This window comes from Ixodes scapularis, unplaced genomic scaffold (assembly GCF_016920785.2).
Source record: "Ixodes scapularis isolate PalLabHiFi unplaced genomic scaffold, ASM1692078v2 PGA_scaffold7__128_contigs__length_106722199, whole genome shotgun sequence".
Lineage (NCBI taxonomy): Eukaryota > Metazoa > Arthropoda > Arachnida > Ixodida > Ixodidae > Ixodes > Ixodes scapularis.
Window position 1 is genome coordinate 5,269,807 of NW_024609882.1, and position 21,274 is coordinate 5,291,080.

A 21,274-nucleotide genomic window follows, 5' to 3' on the forward strand; every position below is an offset into this window, starting at 1 on the left:
TGATGTTGCAATGAAAAAAAAAAAAAAAAAAGCAGATTGTTCATTAAAAATAAGCGTTTTTTTTTATAAATTTTTAATTTAAGTTTAAAATTGAGGCAATTTTGAACTTATAATTACTTTGATGACAAAAGTTATGGTTATGGTATTTGCGTGTTTCTGTAAATAAATTTTACAGGGCCGTTTTCGCTAGATTTATTTTATATGGGTTCAGCGACACGGCGACACCAGCACCAAATGCCCCTAAATGTCACAAGCCAGACCATTTGTTGTTGCTGTTTTTACGAGCTTGAGCGGACGGTTTTGTCGGACAACGGTCTGTCTAAAACTGCAACCTGCTGCGCCACCAAAAAAAAAAAAAAAAAAAAAAAGTTTATGAGAGGCTAGAAACAACCCGAACCCGAAAGCTTACATTTAGATACCTACAAACCAAAGAAATTAGTCCTTAGTTGTTTATACAGCAGAAGCTTAGTCTGCCAGAACACGGCGATATTGGTATGCCCGCTGTAAATGAGCAATTTAGCCAGTGCAGTACGACAGGCGCCAAACCACCCTGCGCCAAACGCACCCCGCAAGTACGTGACTCGGTCGTCGGCTTCGGCAAGTTTTTTGGCCCTGTGTTTTACAGAAAGGGAGCTACGTTTTGTAATTTTACAAGAAAAAACAGACCTGTGCTGTGAAATACACCTTTGACGAAAAGTTTAGACCGTCGATTTTTCCGGTTCAAATTATATTAAGCCCGGTGACTCGGGACACCCTGTAACCTCCGTGGTCTCAGACGAGCCTGTGAACACCACGACCGGTGAACACCTTCGTCTTCTTCATCACATTCGAATGGCGCCAAATTACTACAGGGTGAATCAAAGAGACGCCAGGCTCTTTAAATCGACCGCAAAATTCGGTTTCACATCGCACACTTTTGAACACCAAGTAAGAGGAGGAGAGGGAAGCTGCCTTTGTAAGAATTTTGAGTGACAGGTTAATCTTCTATAATCTTCTGGGCAGAGCTGCTTCTGGGGGGAGAGTAGCGACGCCTGTACAAATCCGGGAGGTACAAAGGAGGGTCCTGATAAGAGGGGAGCTCCTTCTTCCCCTCTTCTTTGGAGGGCAACGGAAATGACGTCCTGTGCAAGGAGCCTATCGCGCTACGACTTAGGGCAGCGTTGCCCACAGATGGTGCATTTTTTTTTTTTTTTTTTTTTTGCAAAATTTGCAAAGAGCGAACTTACCTGAGGAAAAAGTAAAGAAAGAAAAAGGCTTAGCTGGATGGATGGATGGATGAATACGGCTGAGCCCTTTGGATCGGACGGTAGCTTACGCCACCTAGCCATTTTGTTTTACCATTTAAGCTTAGAATATTTAAATGTGAAATCTATATTCACTCCGCAGTGCAAAGAAAGTGAGGCTATGAAACCCCCTTGCCATCAGTGGATAAGAAAATACCTAGTTTTCTCTCGATTTCTGCCACCATTCACTTAATCTTTGCTTGGTAATCTCTACAGTCTTGAAATCCACTCTCCCTTCGCTGTCTCTAAAACCCAATGACTTTATTAAATCTATGTTGTCTTCGGTAGGCATAGGGTGAAGCCCTTTACAGTAGAGTATCAAGTGCTCAGCCGTCTCGTCCTCCTCTCCACAAGCAGTGCACACTGTATCTATTTCCTGGTACTTCACTCTGTATGTTCTGGTTCGCAGAACACCCGTTCTTGCCTCAAACAGCAATGAGCTTCCCCTAGAATTGTCATAAATGCTTTCTTTGGCAATAACTCTTTTGTTTAATCTATAGCTTTCCAGAGCCGTTTTTGTCTGCATTCCCTCTAGCCACCAATCTCTTTCTGTGGCCTTAACTTTCTTCTTAACTGAGACTTGCTCTTCCGTATCTTCGCTATAGCCCAAAAACTTTCCTCTTAATTTCCTAGTGCGCTGTCTCCACTTTGTGTCTACACTCCTCGTGTATAAATAGCTGAAAACCTTTCGTGCCCATTGCTCCCCGTCCATTTGCCTCAACCTATCCTCAATGGATAGGTCCTATGCTCCTATGGAAACGCAGCGACGCCACCGGTCTTCAAACAACACGGCGCCGTTTCGCACGGGAGACAAGAGATGGCGCAAGTGGTCGCTACGCCAAGTGCAGTTCCTTGTTGATACCACGCATGTTTTTTTGTTTCTGCGACTGTCGCCGCCTGCGGAACGCGCCCCGCTTTTGAGTCGAAAAGATCGTCTGCTAAAAACGCCGGCTCTCGGTGCCGTACGCTCGTTCGTCGACGGCGTTAGTTGCGCCATCTCTTGTCTCCCGTGCGAAACGGCGCCGTGTTGTTTGAAGACCGGTGGCGTCGCTGCGTTTCCGTAGGAGCTAAGCCTTTTTCTTTCTTTACTTTTTCCTCAGGTAAATTCGCTCTTTGCAAATTTTACAAAAAAAAAATGCACCATCTGTGGGCAACGCTGCACAAAGTCGTAGCGCGATAGGTTAAGAAACCGAATTTTGCGGTCGATTTAAAGAGCCTGGCGTCTCCTTGAATCACCCTGTAATTTGGCCCGAGCCCAACAGCTGAGCGCCTTTCGACGCATTGGTTGGAGTTGGACACCACTTTCAGCCAGACATGTACGGGTTACTAAAAAAAGTAATCAAGTTTAGTTGCTGATTATTGGCCTCAAAAGTAATTTGAGTAGGGTAGAAATTACTCAAATACTAATTATTGTAAAAAAGTAGCGAATTACTTTTAAAGTTACTTTTATGTTCTTTTTTTTATGTAACAGCGAAATTGTGCTAGTCAAATATGAATCGGCTTGTTTTTATAACAGAAATGCTTTAATAGCTGGTTCTGCTTCTGCGTACCTAATTGCTTTGTACATTGTCTTTTTGGTCAATGATGTACTGCGAATGTATCATTTCTACTTTGAGGTTTAGCACTGCCTGAGCTTGATTTTTTAGACAGTGTTCGCTTGTTTACAGTGTTGCGTAAAGTACATATAAAAAGTACTTGAAGTACAAAGTAAATGATAGGTTATGCACTTCAAGAGAAGTAGTAATTGCACCGGGTGCAATGTACTTGAAGTAACGTACGTACTATAAATACAATATATTTCAAGATAAATTACAAGTACTTTTAACACAATCTTTCATGATGCCCTTTCACTCCCTATACAGTGTTTCTTTAACTGGTATGCATTTCTCCAGGGGTGCATCAGTTTTTTACGGAAATGGCAGTAAATATTGTATAAAATCAAGCCGCCACAGAGTAGCTGTTTTACTCTCGCTGACGAGCTATTCGACACAATCAACTTATAAGGCACTTATTTGTGTCCGTCTTATAGCCGCCATTATTTCACTCAGAAAAATGACCAGATGACGTATGGAAAGAGCGCATTTTAACACGACGACACGCCATTTTTTTTTTTTTTTTTTTTTTTTTTTTTTTTAAATTCGGAGAATGTACGTTGGAGTAGAGAGTTTTACTTTCCTCGGAAAGTACCAGAAAAAATACTTCAGTAAAGTGCAAGTACATGCTCAGAGAATGTACTTCAACTAAAATACAAGTTTTGTACCATGTACGTACTTCCCAACACTGCTTGTTTATTATTTTTGATATAAAAACGCTGGAACAATCTTCGAATCTTTGAAGATCTGCATATTCTTAGTTTTGGGAGGAAAGGCAACGCAAAAAGGTCACCTTCGCGTTGCCCTTTAGCACGCGATTCTTCGAGTAGAGCAGGAACAACGGCAGCACCAGATCAGATGAGCCTCAGAGCGGGTGGTGCATTTTGTTGCTTCCTTTAGGTGAGGATGCAGTGAGTACACCTCCTGTTGTGGGCGAGAGTTTCTACGCTGGGGAGAAGCGGGGACCAGCCCCTTCTTCACAAGGGTCAAGTCTCCTTGAGCTTCGGGGCACAACGAAACGCCAGTCTTCGGCGCTAATCCCACAGTTACTAGGCCTCTCTTGTTTTGTGTCTGTTCGCTTCCCGCGCCTCGTAGCTGTGTTGTTGCAGTCTTGTGTTGCAGTGGGGGGCTCGTGAAAATTGGGGGCGGGGGGTTGGACTCTCCAAACCACTTTCAACCTTCCCCCCCCCCCCCCTTTCCTACGCCACATGCTTCCCCTTTTTTGGAAATATCAGCTGATCTTCCAACATCTTATCTTTTTTGTGCACGAATGTTTGTTGATAGGCAAAACAACCACTAAGATTTGAAAGTATAATCTGTAATTTGAGTAGATGTTACTCGGAAAAAGTAATTAAAGTAAGCTACTAATTACCGAAATAAAAATGTAATTGCAAGTTGCAAAGCTATTCAGAAATGTAGTTAAACTACAGTAGCTTGAGTAGAGTAGTTGAACTACGTACAAGTCTGCAGTTTCAGCCGAACGCTTGACGCATGACCTCGTGTCCAATCGATCTCACTGTGATGGCGTCAAAATCCTAATTCATAGGCTTTGATTATTTTAAGGTGGCTTTGTTCAGACGGATTCTCTAGACGGCAAGAACGTCTTGCAGTTATCCGGCAGAAGCGATTTCTCCCACGACCGGTGTCAAGTTATATACGGCGCGTGCCGATGCACCATTTGTTGGCACAAATGTAGCACAATTTTCCCTGGGTATGAACGCTATAGACGCTTTACACACGCGCCAGATTGAGCCGCCATAGCCGCCCTTCTCTTGTCTTACCGAGATGCCGAGCCACTGAAGCGGACGTTGACGGGTCTTCACAAGGGCCTATGCTGGGCACAAGAACACAGTAGCATCTAAAATGGCAATAACCTGTCCTGCTGTGGTAATCTTGAAGTGAAGCGAACGGAATAAGAGGGAACAAAAACTGAAGGTCAGTTATGGCGGCGCCCATGCACAGCTGCTGCAAAGCGTCTATAGCGTTGGCGTCATAGCCAGGGGGAAAAAAAGCTACGCGACAGCGCGGGCGCCTGTATACGTACCTTTCCATAAAAGCGTATTGAGGGCGCGTTCATTGCTGTTTGTGTGTTATGCACGCGCACTTTCTGGCTGGCTGCAATTAGCTGCAATTGCCCAAGCATCGGGGAAAACGCAGGGAATGGTGTTGCACTAGTCACACGCGCATGCCTTCCCCCTATAAAAGATTCGAAGTAAATAACCACAATAAAGCGTTGACGAACGGGCGTGCAAGATGCCATTTGTTTTAGGCTCTTGCTTTAGAACAGTTACTGCCTGCCATAGTTTCCTATACTCACAAAGCCTGGCACTTTGACGACGGAGCCATCGAGTGCCCGGTCGCAGACTTGGAGCGCAAGGATCTGGTAGCACAGAGCATCAAAGAGCCATTTCTCAGGAAATCTGGACGTCAGCGTACAGGTTTTGCAGCGGCGAGGACCCGAAACACGCTTATTCGCTCGGGAGAAGTGTGTTTCGGCGTCTCGCCGCAGCGGAGCGCCAGTCACATGGCCCTTCTAGAGTGCCTTCATACACACGCGCGCTTTTGCTTGAGTGGTGACATCTCAGCCATTTTTCCACCCAATCGTTCTTTTATGCATTTTGGAACGCGCGCAATCTGCTGTTACTCAGCTCGAGCGCGTAGCTTTGGCTAATGCATAGACGCCATTTTACCGCCCAAGTCACGCACCGAGTGCGCGAGAGAGTCACGCGCTGGCAGATTCAGGGCAACAATGGATGTCTTCACCCTGAGACAGACAGACATGGCCCTTCTCTTATTTGTTGTCTGACGCTCCACCTTCTTCGATCATTTCGGTGGCCGCTTCTCGTGGTGATCTGCCAGGGTTTCACCGGCACGTGCGGCGCGTGGAATACCCTTCCCTGCATTTTCCTTGATGCTTGGGTAATTTAGCAATAGGTCTATTGCGAGCAAGCGCTGGCTGGGCTGTGATTTACCACGTGTGGACGGTGATTTTTCTGAACAGTGGAAACATCTATACTAATTGCAAACATGGCACCCCGAATGGTGCCCCATAACTGCAAGCACGTGAAGTTTGCGCGGGAACATAGTTTTGGGAAGCTTGGAATTGAACGGGCTTGCCCGCACGAGCGGAGACATGGCGGCGGTCAGTGGCCTTGCTTGCAATCGTCTATTGGGGAGGAACGAGAGAGGGGAAACAATCTTCATTTAAGAAGTGAGCTGGCTGTTTCCTTCTTGGGCGATGTTCTTAGTCCAGGGCATCGCCCAAGACTTGGCTTCCGCTATTCGCTCGGCCCGTTTAATCAGCCGTCGCTGATCGTCAGGCACTGCGCTGAATTGCGCAGCCTTCCAAAAAGGGGGTGTAGGATGGGGAATGGGTTTGATGCCGGTTTCCCAATGGGGTTAGACAGGTCCATGTGGAGTGGTACAAGGTGGGTTGTGGGGACTGGCAACCCGGACAGATGTCTGTGGGTACCTGGTGGGGAAAAATCGGTGTTTGCGGAGCAGGTTTGGGTAGGTGTGGGTCTGTAGTAGGTGCCATATGCGATTTCTTTCTGCCGGGTTTGTGTCTTCTGTGGGGGAAGAAGAGTTTTGCGTTGGGACCGGTGGTATTTGTGACATTACTGTGAGTAGGGGGCTGGGGGAAGGTTAGTACTGTAGTGTCTGGCAGTGGCGTAAATCCAGGAGAATATCAGGGGGTGTCACGAACTTTGCCATGGCAGCCATCTTGATTATTGAAATCATTAATTTTATTTTGCACACAAATCAAAACTGTACACTAAAACAAAACAAAAAAACATGCACACGTGTTCACATTATATATAAAGAGCCGATGAGATCTACACATCAGAAACAAGACAAACGTAGAAAAACAAAACAACGAAGAAAAAAAAGAAACTTGTTTGTCTGTTTAAACCTTTATTCGAGACAACTGCACAGAAATGTCTCAGGTAACATGGCTAAAGGTAGAAGTGCCTGACAAGGCCATGCCATCCTTTTGGCAGCAACGGTAGCAAAAAATAAAACACAAGGAGTGACACGATTTTACCCCAAAATAAAAACAAAACAAATGTATATATACAAAACAAAACAACCATGTCCCAAAAAAAGCAGTGCGTGAATAGGAATTTTATAGGTATTATTGCTTGCGAGTAACACGCGTAATGGCGACCCATGACTCTGAAATATGAATTCGTAATAGGTCCCCTAAATTGCCCGGTTTAGAGCCTTGGGGTCCAAAAACGAGAGCGCGGTCCTTGTATGCGATGACAAAACTGTCCATCAGCAACGGCAACTCCATACGGTCTACAAAGTCTTGATGAGCATGTGCCAGTGCCATGCAGCTTAGGCCTGCCTCCCCTATGGTACTCCGCAGCCATGTCTTTAACCTTCTCAGGGCACTAAAACTATCGTTCCGCCTCACAGGAAAAGACTGCAGCATCACCAGGATGACCCTGAGAACACTCTCTATATCTTCGAAGTACTGGCGTGTCGACCCATGCATGCTCGGAATTGCCGCTGCCACATCCGCCAGAAGGGAGAGGAGGTATCGTTATCGCCGCCGGAAGGGAGAGGAGGTATCGTTATCGGGGCGAAAAAACGATCTGCTAAAACTCTCTGTTGGGATCAATGTCTTTGTATCGTTGGATTATGCCCATATCTGTTTCCGATCGCGCGTTCAAAATAACATTTTCCAGCGCGTTATATGACACGATTCCTTCCGAGTCGGAATTAAAGCGTCTCTCAGTGCCCGACAGTGCTGCATTAACTACTGTAGAAAAAAAAAAAAAAAATACACGCCGTAAATAGGTTTTCGCTTCAACTGGAAGGTCACTGCTGCCGCCGTCTGGATCTCGGTGGTTCCACTGCATGTGCACCGCCACCCTCGGCAGCTTTGGCGACCTGTCCAAACAGTTCATCGGACATTTCTTCAGACCGCAGATGGCGCAACTCGCGCTTGGCAGACTCCACCACTTGGAGTATTCCCTGAACTGTTGACGAACGTCCTTGTAGATATATGTGTTTAGGTTTCAACCGCAGAGAACACCCTCAAAGCAATTTTCAACAGAAGGCGCGTGTTTCCCGATTCCATGGCGCGTGGGGTACCACCAATCTTAGCAGACCTGCTCGGTCGGTTTCTTTCATCATTTCTCCAGGCAAGCAATTATGACCTCTTGCTCGTCCAGCGCGGCAGATATCGCTGGTCCTCTGAATAAGAAGCGCGTTGGGCATAGGGGTTTAATGTTTTCACCCAGCTTACTTTCGCAAAAAAATCTGCTTGAACTTCCCAGAACGTGCTGAGAGCGCGCCGAATTTCCAACGGCCATGAGCGCATCTCGAAGTTCTCTTTCGCAAGGGAATCTGAAGACTGAAGCGGTCGACGCAGTGGAACTTTAGGCGATAGCGGCTTCGCGGCGGTTGCGGAACCATTAGCGCTGCTGCGCACATCGCCGCTCGTTCCGCACCCGCTCTTCTTCCTCCGAAGAAAGGTTGCCACCATCTATGAGCGACGGCGGCAACCAGCTGTCTGGTTGCCACCGTCGCCTATAGATTACGCTGTCCAGAGTTCGGTGTCATCATTCCTTATCCGGCGGACACGATCCTGGGGACCCTTAAACGGATACTTCAACAAAATTTGAAATATACCCGTCGTGTTCAAAAATATGTCGAATATGATCCACAATAACCGTAATTGTTAATCGCACATTTGTATTTTGAGCCTGGTGGCTGTATTTTTCGTTATAAACGGCCCACTCTGGCAAGCGCTCGGAAAACAGCCAGCGGAGAGCACGTGACATCCAACGCAATTGTGACGTAGTTCGTCTCGGGACGAGCAAAGCTACGGCGAGGCTGACGTATAGGATGGCCTAGTCGTTCCAGCCATCGAGGCGGCTGCTTTTGTACGAATTTTGAGCGACGGGTTAATCTTATAATCTTGTAGAAAGACAATAGTGACTTCTGGGTCACACAAAATGGATTCTCGGGAAGAGGGGAGTTCCTCCTTCCCCTCTTTTCTCGTCGTGGCCGGAGGCGAAACAGTTACCGTCACTACCTCTCAAGGTTCCTAGAAGGGTATTACAAATGAGGCGTTAGCGACATCCACCAGGTGCTCTTTGCTAAACGTTTAATTCGTTTTAAAATTACTTTTCGTGACTTTGTTAACAAGATATTGGTGTGTTCGATGTGACACTGCTCCTTTGAACACACATAGACCAAGAAATAAGCGCCGAAATTTCGTTGTAGTGTCCCTTTAAAGGGATACTAAATCGAAACTTAAAATATACAGAAAACATCTATAGAGATAAGTCAAATGGGACCAGGTAAACCTGTAATTGGTAATCGCATAGTCATATTTTAAGCGGATGGTTATATTTTTCGTTATAAATGCCTGGATTTTGGCGAGCGCTTTAAAATCAGCCGTCGAAGAGCGGCATCTCGGGAGGTCCGGCCGATCCGGCCTGGTCTTGACGTCGTCATGCCTTGGAGGGCCAAGCGTACCGTAATAATTTTAGTCCAAGGCCATGCGTACAATTTGTTGTATGTCGGTCTGTGAAATGATAGGTTGTGTGATTTCAGTGTATGTGTGTCTGTGTGTGTCTGTGAGGGGGGTGGCCGGAGTGGTAGAGGTGGGGGGGGGGGGGGGCAGTTTGAGCCGTTCGCTTCTCGGGTTGAGGGGAGGCCTGACCGATGATATTGGTCAAATGCGTGGGCAGATCACGCGATGTGGAGGGAATATGTTGCTTCGAGACGTGCAGGGCAAGAGGGGTCTGTTACTGCTTGTTCCCCGTTGCACTTGAGGCACCGGAACTCTCAGTCGTGACGGGTGTCAGAGAGATTTTGGTTCGGAGGAAAGCAGAAGACACATGCGACACAGCACGCGAACTAGGCTCGGTTTGAATATACAAGGATTTGACGTTCGAAGCTGAAGCCATTGCTGGCTGTTAGGCGTGGTAGGCATAGCCCGAAGACCGTGAAACGGAGGATGGCATGTCGAGGGAGAGTAGGTACTTTGATGTTGACAAGGAGCGAGGCTGTATAGGCGGCGGAATCGGGGAATACTATAGGGAGAGGATGTAGAGTTTGGAGTGGATGGTGTCGTCAGTAAGGTCCAGGGATACTCTGTGGATAACTTCCTGAGCGTTATTCGGGTTGTTGGTTTCGTACGTGTTGGTGGGATGCAGTTTACCTTGGAGAGGGGTTTGCTGAAGAGCAAGGAGTTTGGTGGCCACAGAGTCGCGATATGCGTCCACTGCCAGGGGGTTTTGACGTGATCGCAGCTTGATGAAGGTGTCGCGACATTCCTGCTTGGTAAGGCGAGCCGCGGCTGGGCCGATGGTGATAGAACTCATAAATGGTGGTGTTATTCGTGAGCTTCACGGTATGGTCCGGGGTGAGGGGGCCCTATGTTGCCCGTTTTGGACTCCGACGGAGACTATAGGAGAAGGAAGTGATGCCAACAGCACAGCAAACGCAGATTGGATGTTGACCAGGGGTTTCCCCAGGATTCTAATCAAGGGGGGGGGGGGGGGGGGGGGAGGCGATGCGAGGCGAGGCTAGATAAAATATAAAACGGTTTCCTTTTTAGTCCACTAGCTAAATTACAGACGTCTATTAACCAAATGCTCATACCCGTAATGTATGTTTCCCTTTCTCTATATATACACCTGAGAGTTGGTGTTTTCTACTTAATCTAAAAAAAATATATTTTTTTTTTTAGGTTCAAGGGGGGGTGTCCAGAAAAACTAGGGGGGGGGGGGGTCTGAACCCCCCCTAGGGGGGGTCTAGGGAAATCCCTGATGTTGACAGAAGAAAACAAAATCAACATCCAATCTGCGTTTGCTGCGTTATTGATGTCCTTCTCCTATAGTCGCCGTGGGAGTCCAAAACGTGCAACATAGGGCCCCAGGCGTGGCATTGGAGTAGCGGGGTCCAGCCGACTCGATCGCCGGCAGTGTCCATGGGAAGGTGGTACGCAGAGATCAGATAGAACGCTGGACACGCGCCAGCGCCGGCAGACGCTGTGGCGTGCACGAGCTGGGATTAGCGCGGCGACGACGCCGGCTGAGGCGGAAGGTGGCGCACTTTTCAGATAGTACCTAATACCGGGCAGAAGGGCCGGGTTTGAAACTCTAGAGGCGCAGAAGGTGTTCGCTGACCCCCAAAGGAAAGTTGAGCAGGTTCCGAGGCCGCGGGAACTTTGCAAAATCGTAGTTGGTGACGGGAACTCGATGCGAGCACTTCGGAACGCATCGAGCGTTTCTTTTTTCTTTGTTACATCGACTACCAACTGCCTTGAGAATCGTCATGGAAAAATCATTGCTGAACATCACAAGAGCCTGCGACTATGTATGGCCAGTCCTGATGGCCAGTCCTGATGGCCAGTCCTGATGGCCAGTCCTGATGGCCAGTCCTGATGGCCAGTCCTGATGGCCAGTCCTGATGGCCAGTCCTGATGGCCAGTCCTGATGGCCAGTCCTGATGGCCAGTCCTGATGGCCAGTCCTGATGGCCAGTCCTGATGGCCAGTCCTGATGGCCAGTCCTGATGGCCAGTCCTGATGGCCAGTCCTGATGGCCAGTCCTGATGGCCAGTCCTGATGGCCAGTCCTGATGGCCAGTCCTGATGGCCAGTCCTGATGGCCAGTCCTGATGGCCAGTCCTGAACATCTTGTACGCAATTGTAAATAAATTGATGCAATTGTAAATAAATTGACCGTCGTATAAACGCTGCTGCGTTTATACGACGGTCTAAAGGGGTGTCCAAACAGGACACTACAAAACGCACGACTCCGACAAATCGTGAAAATTGAAGCGGACGCGCCCGCTTCAAGCCCGCTTCAATTTTCACGGTTTGTCGGAGTCGTGCGTTTTGTAGTGTCCTGTTTGGACACCCCTTAATGCGGAGCGCAAATTCGTCTGCTTCTTTTGCACAGAGGTTATGGTTATGTCAGAACGCCGAGCTCTGATTGGCTCTGATCGAAGGATAGTGAGTAGACCTCAAATCAGCTTACTTTGAGGTCATCCGACTATCCTTCAATCAGAGCCAATCACAGCTCGGCGTTTTGACATCACCACAACCTTTGCGCAAAAAAAGCAGACGAACTTGCGCTCCGCGTATGGTTCGCCACCTGCAACAGAAAAACGGCACAGACCATTCTCGTCGAGTGGATTATTGGTCTGTCTGAATCAGGGTGTAAGATAGACAGGTGGGGATACGAGAGCCAAATGAGCGACCGGATTGTGTCCCCCTCGGTTTTTTCTTTTTCTGTGGCGCCATCTATGTGGAGCACCGCGAACTCTCACTCCGGGTAGGCGACCGGTGGCGACCAACTAAACTGACGGAGACGATTTCTCGTGGATTTTCGATGGAGGGCTGTCGTGCTCTCAGTTTATTTTGCGCACTCTCCCATAAAGTTCCATGCAAATACAAATCCCGATTTTTTTCCTCTCGCCGCAGCGCCATCTGTCGCAAATCGGGGGTACCCGCAAGCAGACGAGTACACAATCTGGTCACGGCGCTGCGGTAGGCTTCTATGGGCTGCTTCCCCACCTGTCTATCTTACACCCTGGTCTGAATATTTAGACAGTAAGTGACTCAATGATCTCAAAACGAGCTATTCGACCAGTGCAATATAACTTTTAATTTTTCTTTTTTTCAAGTAAACCATGAAGTAATGATTACGCGAATTCAGCTAGACTGCAATGTAAATGATGTCGTAAATGATCTAATGTGATCTAATTCACAGCGTCACACACTTACCTGAAAGACGTGTCAACAACGCCAACTGCGCGCTATGCGCACAGTTATTGTTCAGTTACTGTGCAACGCTCCAAAATGGTGGCACGGATATGAATGAATGGGGGCACGGAGCTTGGGAATTTCGGTATTCAGGGATCGGCAGCCATAGTTTAGTACGCGTTCCTGCTCAGCGCGAGGTTACGATTAGCTTCTACAACGTTTCTGAAACGTGCACTGCAGATATCCCGATAAAGGAGGTTTGACCAGTGCCATTTTGAGCGGCCCATGAGTGTAGTTTTTCGCTTTCATTCAAAAGCAACGAAGACGCTCGAGCAGGGCTGTAAAAATTACACGAGGGGCGCTGGGATTGAAAGCACTGCAATAGTCTGCTGAACATTATGCGCCTTCATTGCTCAGAATATCCACATCTGTTATTAAAGAGGAGTCTCTCAAAGTAGATCTACCATAATATCCCGAAAGATAGCCCACCTAAAATCAAAAGTATATCGGGTGAAAATTAGGAGTGGAATAACTTTCGGTGTGCACTCAAGAAAAGTTGAAAAAAAGAAATGCTATTTTTAGGTAATGTATCCCTGCCAAAATTGTTATCGCGGCGAGGGGCAATCAAGCAAAGATGACTGTACATCCCAGACAGCAAGGTTTGCTTATATCCCGCGATTTACGCCGAGGCCATCATTGATCCGATTACTAGGAGTGGGCAATCTTTCGGTGTTAAAAACGAAAATGGCAAATCAAGCCACAAATAGGGGAGGGTCTTCTGTGGAGGGTAGGGCATCACTCGGCATATTATGGTACAAGCACCAATAAACTTATCTCACCAGTCGTTCGGCGCATGCGTGAAGTCGCCACAACTTAAGTTCGCAGGAGGCGGGCGGCAGTGCACGAGACAGTTCGTGCTATCTCGTGCGCTGCGCGCGCAGAGCTCCAGCGAGGTTGTCACACGCGCAGAAAGACTAAAGTTCCCTCGATGCATTGCGGCAGCAGCTAATAACAGCGGTCTATAAAAAAAAATCTCACTCATTTTATGGAGTTAATATCTTCTCATAAACTCAGTGCCACATCACGAAGTCACTCAAATTCACTCTAAAAAAAAAAGGATGTTTTCTTACACCCTTGGTCCCATATAAGATAGCCTAAAACCGCAGTTCTTCGTACAGCGCACTTTGATACGTACTTTCGCTGTTTAATAAGTTATATGGCACCGTTATCAAGCCCCTCGTAAAATTTGGGGCCGTCTGTTCGACCAAACTGAGGTTCAGCGTTGCATTATATGCGACAAAAGGGTGTAAAGGGACACCCTTTGTTTTTAGTGTGTACAGCCGTGTCAATCGGGGTGTTGCGTCGATTTTGAGGCTTATCAGCGACCATAAAAAAATCGCTGGAGCATCCCTTTACCGCAGCAGGAGCTACGCTACCCCCCCCCCCCCCCCCCCCCCCCCCCCCCATTGTCCGCCCGTCTTTCTGGTGGCAAGAAGCGGAGCTGTGCTTTCACGCGCCTCTCTCTCATTGTGTCTAACCGATTGAAATTGGTTTGCTCTGTATGTTTATGCAGCCTTGATGGAGATACGCCACGACGGGTAATCGGTCTCTTAGCTGTAGATGAGAAATTTAGCCAGTGCAGTACAACCGCTAACCTGGGATTTTTAACGTACATCACGCAGTAGTGATTACACGAACACGTGCCGGTACGAAACTCATCCAGATCGAAACGGGCGGGGTTGGTGGGAAATCGAACCCAGGAGGTTCCCAGCGCAAGCTTTCGCTCCACGCTCCGAGCTGAGACGCGTTAGCCCACCATGTTTATACAGGGATCATCTCTGTACCTAGCCCATTTTTGTACTTAGCTTATTTTTATACCGGGATCATTGTTTACCCGCGATCAGTTTCGTCCCGAAGAGGCAGATTGATCCAACGTGGTAAAAGATGCCGCAATAAAAAAATACAGATTTATTTCAATTGTGCTAAAAAGAGGGTACTAAAAACGCTCTTAAATTGCGTGTGTACAACGTCAAGAACTACACGAAATTTCCAGGCCACGTGACCTCAGCTGCCGCACCAAAATGGCGGCAAGTAGCTTCGACGACGTTCATTCCATAGTCCCGCCACGACCGCTGTCTGCCAACCGAACACGGCGCTAGCAGTACTCGAGGCCACTAGTGAAACGTCACTCATCCGTGTATGGCCACATTTTAACGTGCAGTCGTTTGATGGCTATACTTGCTAAGATAAGGGAAACTATCGCAGTAATTATTTACAACGAATTCGTAACACGTCCGAACTTGCTCTGACACTCCACAAGAAGTGCTTTTCAACGGGCATCTGCAGCGACTTGTCTACTCTAATAAACAAATACCATTTTTTCCCTTCATAGATGTAGTGAAACTTAGAAGCATTGAGACGATGAAGTCATCCGTTCCAGCGACACTGATCGTGTCAATCATTAGCTGCTTTATCGACAGTTCTTCTAAAAAAACTGGGACGGTTGAAAGCCAGCTTCATATGTTCTCTCAGCTGGAAAACGATTACATAAATTGTAACTTCGTTATGCCACACAGCCAATGACGCATAGTATACAGCTCCATTTCCTCATACCGTCTCCGGCAGACAGCATCGCAAATGAACCTGGGGAGGTTCATTGGGGAAGGTGGGCTGTGTGCACAATAACGCGTTACGGAAGGCAAAACGTCCGTAAAATTACCATGGAACGCGTATCAAACGCATCTATAAAACGTCCAGGAAATTGTCGTAAAACGTTCATGGAAAGGCCGCGAAACGCGTGTGGATGTCCGCGGTTGCATCTTGTGAACGACGTAGCTCGCGACTCCTCTGTGAAGCACATCGCGCGCCTTTCGGGCCAGCACCCTTTCCGGGGCCTTGGTTGTCGTGGGTTAACTCGCGGGTCGTTGAATCACTTCTGGGGGCCGTTACACTTGACGCAGTCGTCCATGACCGCGTGGTACTCCTCCACCTGCAGCGTGAGCTCGAAGATGTCGTAGTTGGAGCGAATGAGCCGGGAGCAGGCCTTGAGGGTGTGCATCGCGTCTTCATTGGGCCCTGAACAGCACGAAGAAGGAAGCGAAGGTGAGAGAGACAAGTTGAAACAATTAACATCGGCGAGAGGTCACGCCTCAAGGACCGTAAGGTCACCGCAAGAGGCCAGACTCAGAAACAAATCAGTGCCGGAAATCAGTTCTTACGGATGACGATGTGGGCGGAGAGGGCGATCTTGTCCATAGACAGGGCCCAGATGCGCAGGTTGTGGACCTGGTACACGCCGGGCTGCCGGGCAAGCAGTCCCTGGACCTGGCGAAAGTCGATGCTGTTCGGCTTGCCCTCCATCAGTACCGTGAGGGCCTCGCGCAGGATGGCCACCGTGGACAGCAGAACCAGTACCGAGAACAGGAAGGTGCAGAGCGGATCCGCAATCCGGTACTCGGGCTGCAGGAAAGCAGAACACAGTGGGCTTTGAAGTCGGAAGATCCTCGTCCGAAGGTCCCAACGAGATCAAGGCCAAACCTGATCTACTACAACCTCATCCTTTATAACCCGACTTTTCCTTTGCCGAAACTGACATCCCCGTGATGGAGGTGCTTTCCCCCGGGAGGAAGAAGCAGGGTTGTGGACTCTCAAACATCCCAGACCTCGACCATTTCCGATTTTTCAAAGAAAATTCATGCCTTTTTACCTCAAAGTCTAACCTTTTGTCTAAAACATTTTCGCCCATTTTAAAGCGCACGTCTAAAGGGGTGTCCAAACAGGACACTACAAAACCCGTGACTCCGACAAATCGTGAAAATTGAAGCGGACGCTTCTATTTTTACGGTCTGTCGGAGTCGTGAAAATGTTTGCAGGAGTCGTGAAAATTTTTACGATCACGACAGCTCTCCTCTTCAGATTGACGTCACACGCCACCTGCGTCTGGCTCACCTCGCCAACGCCCTCGCGTACCGCCGTCGCCTCGGTTCCAAGGCCAAGGAGGTCCGGCTTTGGGTGGATTTGGGACATTCCTGCGTCGAAGGGTGCGTTTCGCCCGCCTCGGATCTGCTTTCTTTGTCGAGATTCACTTTCGTCGTGATGGCGTCCGATGCGGTTCCGTATTGTGGGCGGAGGCCTTGAGCGACAGCCAACAGAGCGTGTGAGTGGCTCTCCAGACCCACGTGATAAGCAGAGCAAGGCCGCCGTGGAGGAAGCGAGGGGGAGATTTGACGGTGGGAAGTTTCCCCCCGGGAAGAATTGACGGAGGGAAATTTCCCTCCGACGGCCGGAAGCGGATCGCGGCAGAGCGCGGCACGATTTACCGGAGTCGCGGGTTTTGTAGTGTCCTGTTTGGACACCCCTTAAGGCGCCCGCTTCCGGCTTGAGCGGCGTCGCCGTCGGCGTAACCGTGGCGACGTTTCGGCATGGTGGCGGGGTCACGTGACCCCCCTCGGGGGGAAAAGGGGAGGGGGTGTCAGGGGGGTTACGTGACACTCCTCGGGGGGTCAGGGGAGTGTCAGGGGGGTCACGTGACACTCCTCGGGGGGGTCAGGGAAGTGTCAGGGGGGTCACGTGACACTCCTCGGGGGGGTCAGGGGAGTCACGTGACCCCCGTGATGTCGGTGACCCCACGAGATCACGTGACCCCCGTGAAGTCACCTGACGTCCGTGAGGTCACGTGACCTCATGGTTACGCCGACGGCGACGCCGCTCGGAGGAAGGAGCAGCATGAGGGGGAGGAGGTAAGGAGGAGGGGTATACCTTCCCCTCACTACCCTTCCCTCCTCCTCCTCAAGAGCTGCTCTCTAATACGGCGTTACAGGAAGTTGTAAACGGCTTTCATTTTTTTTATGGCGTGAGCGTGGTTAGAACTTATTGGCGTAAAACTAGGCATCAATCAATAATTCAGTAAAAATAAGATTTTCTTCGAAACGCTTCACAATTTGTTTTATGAAAATCGAACGGATTCTTGCTCTGTTGTGACGATTAAGAAATTTTTGTTGTAAAACTTTTTTTAATTCAACAAAATGCACAAAACTTACCACTTTACTATTTTTTTTTTAATTTTATTATCGCTTTGCGCCTGTACAAAAAATGCTTCATATAGACAAAAATAATTCTAAAGCTGTCAAGAGAAGTCAGTTTTACTGCCTAAACAACCGTCTATTCTACCCTGAGGTGGTCCCACTATAAATATGCAAAGCAAACCGGCTTTGAAATAAGAGTTTATTGTCTCATTTCTGAAAGTTCAATCAAAATCATTATTTGACTAAACCGAGAAAACAAATATTGAATTTGAGATCCCGCGTCACAACCTGGTATTGTTTCAATTAGCTCCTCTTCACCGCACAACACGCCACCTGACACGAGAGATGAGAAGCTATGCGGGCACGCAATGAAATTTCTGGTCGGGACTGTAATTCTCCCGCACAGTGTTCTGCGCATGCGCATTCTTGACTCGCAATTGCCTTGCGTATGCAGTCACTGTTTACAGCTGAACATGTGCCGCGGTCTGCCACGGCCGCTTCCACTTGTCCTTTTCTGCTGCAATGCAAACAGCGGCGGTTATTTATCGTGGGTTAACTGTACGTACCGCCACTGCATAGCAGGCTCGTTGCGCCATCTGTACCCAATGTCAGCCCCCCGCCCCATCCCCCCCTTGGAAACGTGATGCCTAATCGGTGTCGGCACCTCCTGACAGGGAAACGGGGTGACGATAGTGCGGTAGCTCCGTTTCAACTTACCACGGACTACGGTGCACGCTACGACCAATCGCAGCCCACCCAGCGTTGTGCTCGTATCACATCATCCGCGCGTCGCTGCGGCCCTCTCGAAAGTCACGTGACACTAACACGTCATTGGATTGGCTACTGTGCCGCCTAGCGTCCGGTGCGGTGGATCGTAAGGGGAAACGGATTTGAAAGGAAGGGACCGACTGCAAGAAAGGGCAGAACAACGAGGAGTATTTTTTTCGAGTGACGTTACCACTGACTATAGTGGATCGGGAATAAAAAGAAGTTAATTTTTCGTCAGAGTACGCTGCTATAACGATGGATGAAGCGGGTCAATCGGCACTGGCAAGTCATTCAGCGGTTCTTGCGGATGCTGATGAGTGTAAATAGAACATTCTTATTACTTAATTTTCCAAACTAGAATGATAGTTGTCTGGTGTTTACTCATCCTAATGTTTCATTGACTCTGTTCAGTTGCAACGATTCCGCCACTTCTGTGCTGAGTGGGATTTGTTTGCTACATCCCACGGGAAGAGTGCATGCTCGTGACGGAGTAAGGCAGTGAAACGTCAGACAGCAAGGGTCAGTCTTCAAAGTCCCTTTCAGAATCAAATTATGACGCCTTATCAGCTATTCACCTGGACTAAAAATAGCATTGGCGGTGTTACAATTCTCTGGGTTAAAAAAAAAATGGTTGAAGAAAAACAAACCCGACTAACTGCACGGTTCGGCTCAACGGTCCCCGTCAAAGGGACATGGGGTTTTCATCACTTAAAGATGGCACCACCTTCAAGGTTACGTGCTGGATTTACATCCTATTCAGAGGCACAGGATTCTGCAAATTTAAATTAGAGTTTAGGCTAGTTGTCCTAACTGAAAAATTTTACCAATGAAAATCACATCAGCAGAAAAAACCAACGGGGCGTGAGCCTTCGACTGCCGCATGACCAAGAACATGGTACTGCTGAGATCTGTTCAACACCATAAGGTCGTTTTCATATCGCCTACTGACAGAGCTTTTATGCTGTTGCTTACGTGTATCTAGACATTGACAAGAGGGACAAATTGCGGTGTGTAACAACTGACCTGGATGAATATGCTGCCCTTATAAAGCAGCAGATATGACAAGCCGTGCTAGATCACAAGAGGACTCCTCTGCAGACGACGGTTGCAATTGCAGAGATTGGGAAGCCGAGGAAGCAGAAGCAAGCATTTTTTTTATGAATATGACGACACAACCTTTCTGTGTCCACCTGCGGTGAAGACAAACCATCGCTTTTTCGTCCGGCAACAATGTCGACAGAGGTGTGCTGTGCGGAGAAGAGGAGCTCAACTTCACTATTTTTTTTATTCTTCTTCTAGATTTAAACAAAAATCATTTTGATTAGACTTTCAGAACTCTTAATTTATTGTTAAAAGTATTTTAACGATAAAATTTGCATTGTCATCACAACGTTGCATGATAAAAGCAGTTTGAATTTCACTAAACAAAATGTGAAGTGTTTGGAAGAAAATCATATATTTACTCAATTATGAATTGATGCCTAGTTTTACACCCATTCTAGAAGTTCAAACCACGCTCACGCCATTAAAGAAAAATTTTCTGGCGAAAACATTTTAGGAAAAGGTTAAATACCTTAAAGTAAAAAGTCATAAATTTTCTTTTAAAAATCGCAAATGGTCGAACGAAACGTTTGGGCTGTTTGAGATAAAACGACCCAGCACGGACATTGCGGTTATTAAACGCTTAATCTTCCGAATAATCCATTAGTGCTTCAATCGCGATTAACATCTTGAAGAGGATAATCGCGGTCAGGTTTTGAATTGGAAAATTTTCGGTGAACAAAGCTAAAGAGAAAATGCCTGCTTTGTCATTACTTAGTGTGCATTTGTCTATTTCAGACCACCGCACGTCTATCCTTAGGAGACGCATGACGCATGCCGGCGTCCGGTATACAGTAAACCCGTTTATAACGAACAGCAGGAAACGCCACGATCAGTTCGATATAGCAAGTAATTCGATATAGCAAAAACTATGTATAATGAACTTCCACGACGCGTCCGTTGTAAGGCGAGAACTTCTTTTTCATTCGCATCTCTTCGCTTCCGCCTTGTCACAACGCGCTAGAATTTTTTTTCTCTTTTTTTTTTTTTTTTTGCATACGTACAGAGTTTGCGTTTTTAGCTTATCTTTCCTTCTGAATCGCTTCTTGTCGTGGGCAACGGTTTTGGGATGAAAAGTTTTTTTTTTTTGTCTTTTTTTGCTTTTCCCCCTCTGATTCGCTTCTCTTCGCTCAATTTTGTTCTCAACTTGAGCCTTTAGAATTTTCTTTTTTTCTTACTTTTTTTTTTTTTTTGGTGAAGGCTAGGTAAGAGACGAATATTTGCGCGTTTTTGGAAGCCTTCCCGGGGGGGGGGGGGGGGGGGAGTTCGATATAGCCAATAGGTTGTTTGTACTCTTTAGATGCAATTTTATTAAATTTTTTTTTGCGAGTTCGATATGGATAATAATTCGCTGTACGTGGGTAGAAGAGAACTACTGGGCATGCTCAGAACGCCTTCGACAGCCGAGCAGACAAAGAGGGCTGCGCGCACGACGCACCTTGAAGTAGATGATGAGGGCGGCCACGAAGACGCCCAGGCTCTGGAGGAAGTCTCCGATGACGTGGATGAGTGCGGCGCGGACGTTGATGTTGCCCGTGCCCTTGGCTCCAACGGAGCTCACCGTGCTCACCGGGGACGGGAAGCCGTCTGTCCCCCGCTCCTCGTCCGATTCCTTGGAGGGCGACCCGTGGTCCGACCCGTGGTCCGAACCGTGCGAAGAGCCGTGCGAATGGCCGTGCGGAACGCCGCCTATCTGGAGCGCAGCTCCCATGCTGAGAAAGTGAGAGAGGAAGCTTTTCATTAAAGTCCAGCTGAACACACAAGCCCCGGAG

The 21,274-nt window shown here is 47.9% G+C and overlaps 1 protein-coding gene across 2 annotated transcripts in view; it reads right to left on the minus strand.

Annotated features, from left to right (window-relative positions):
* Nucleotides 1-14,547: 14,547 nt before the first annotated feature.
* LOC8039982 (zinc transporter 2) overlaps nucleotides 14,548-21,274 on the minus strand; it is a 47,549-nt gene continuing 40,822 nt past the window's right edge. For both annotated transcript variants that reach the window (XM_040207720.3, XM_042286190.1), the window contains 3 exons: nucleotides 20,941-21,214; nucleotides 15,828-16,068; nucleotides 14,548-15,684 (listed from right to left, as the gene is read on the minus strand). In XM_040207720.3, the coding sequence (XP_040063654.2) occupies nucleotides 15,539-15,684; nucleotides 15,828-16,068; nucleotides 20,941-21,214 (661 nt within the window). In that variant the 3' untranslated portion in view covers nucleotides 14,548-15,538. The remainder of the gene's footprint in view (nucleotides 15,685-15,827; nucleotides 16,069-20,940; nucleotides 21,215-21,274) is intronic.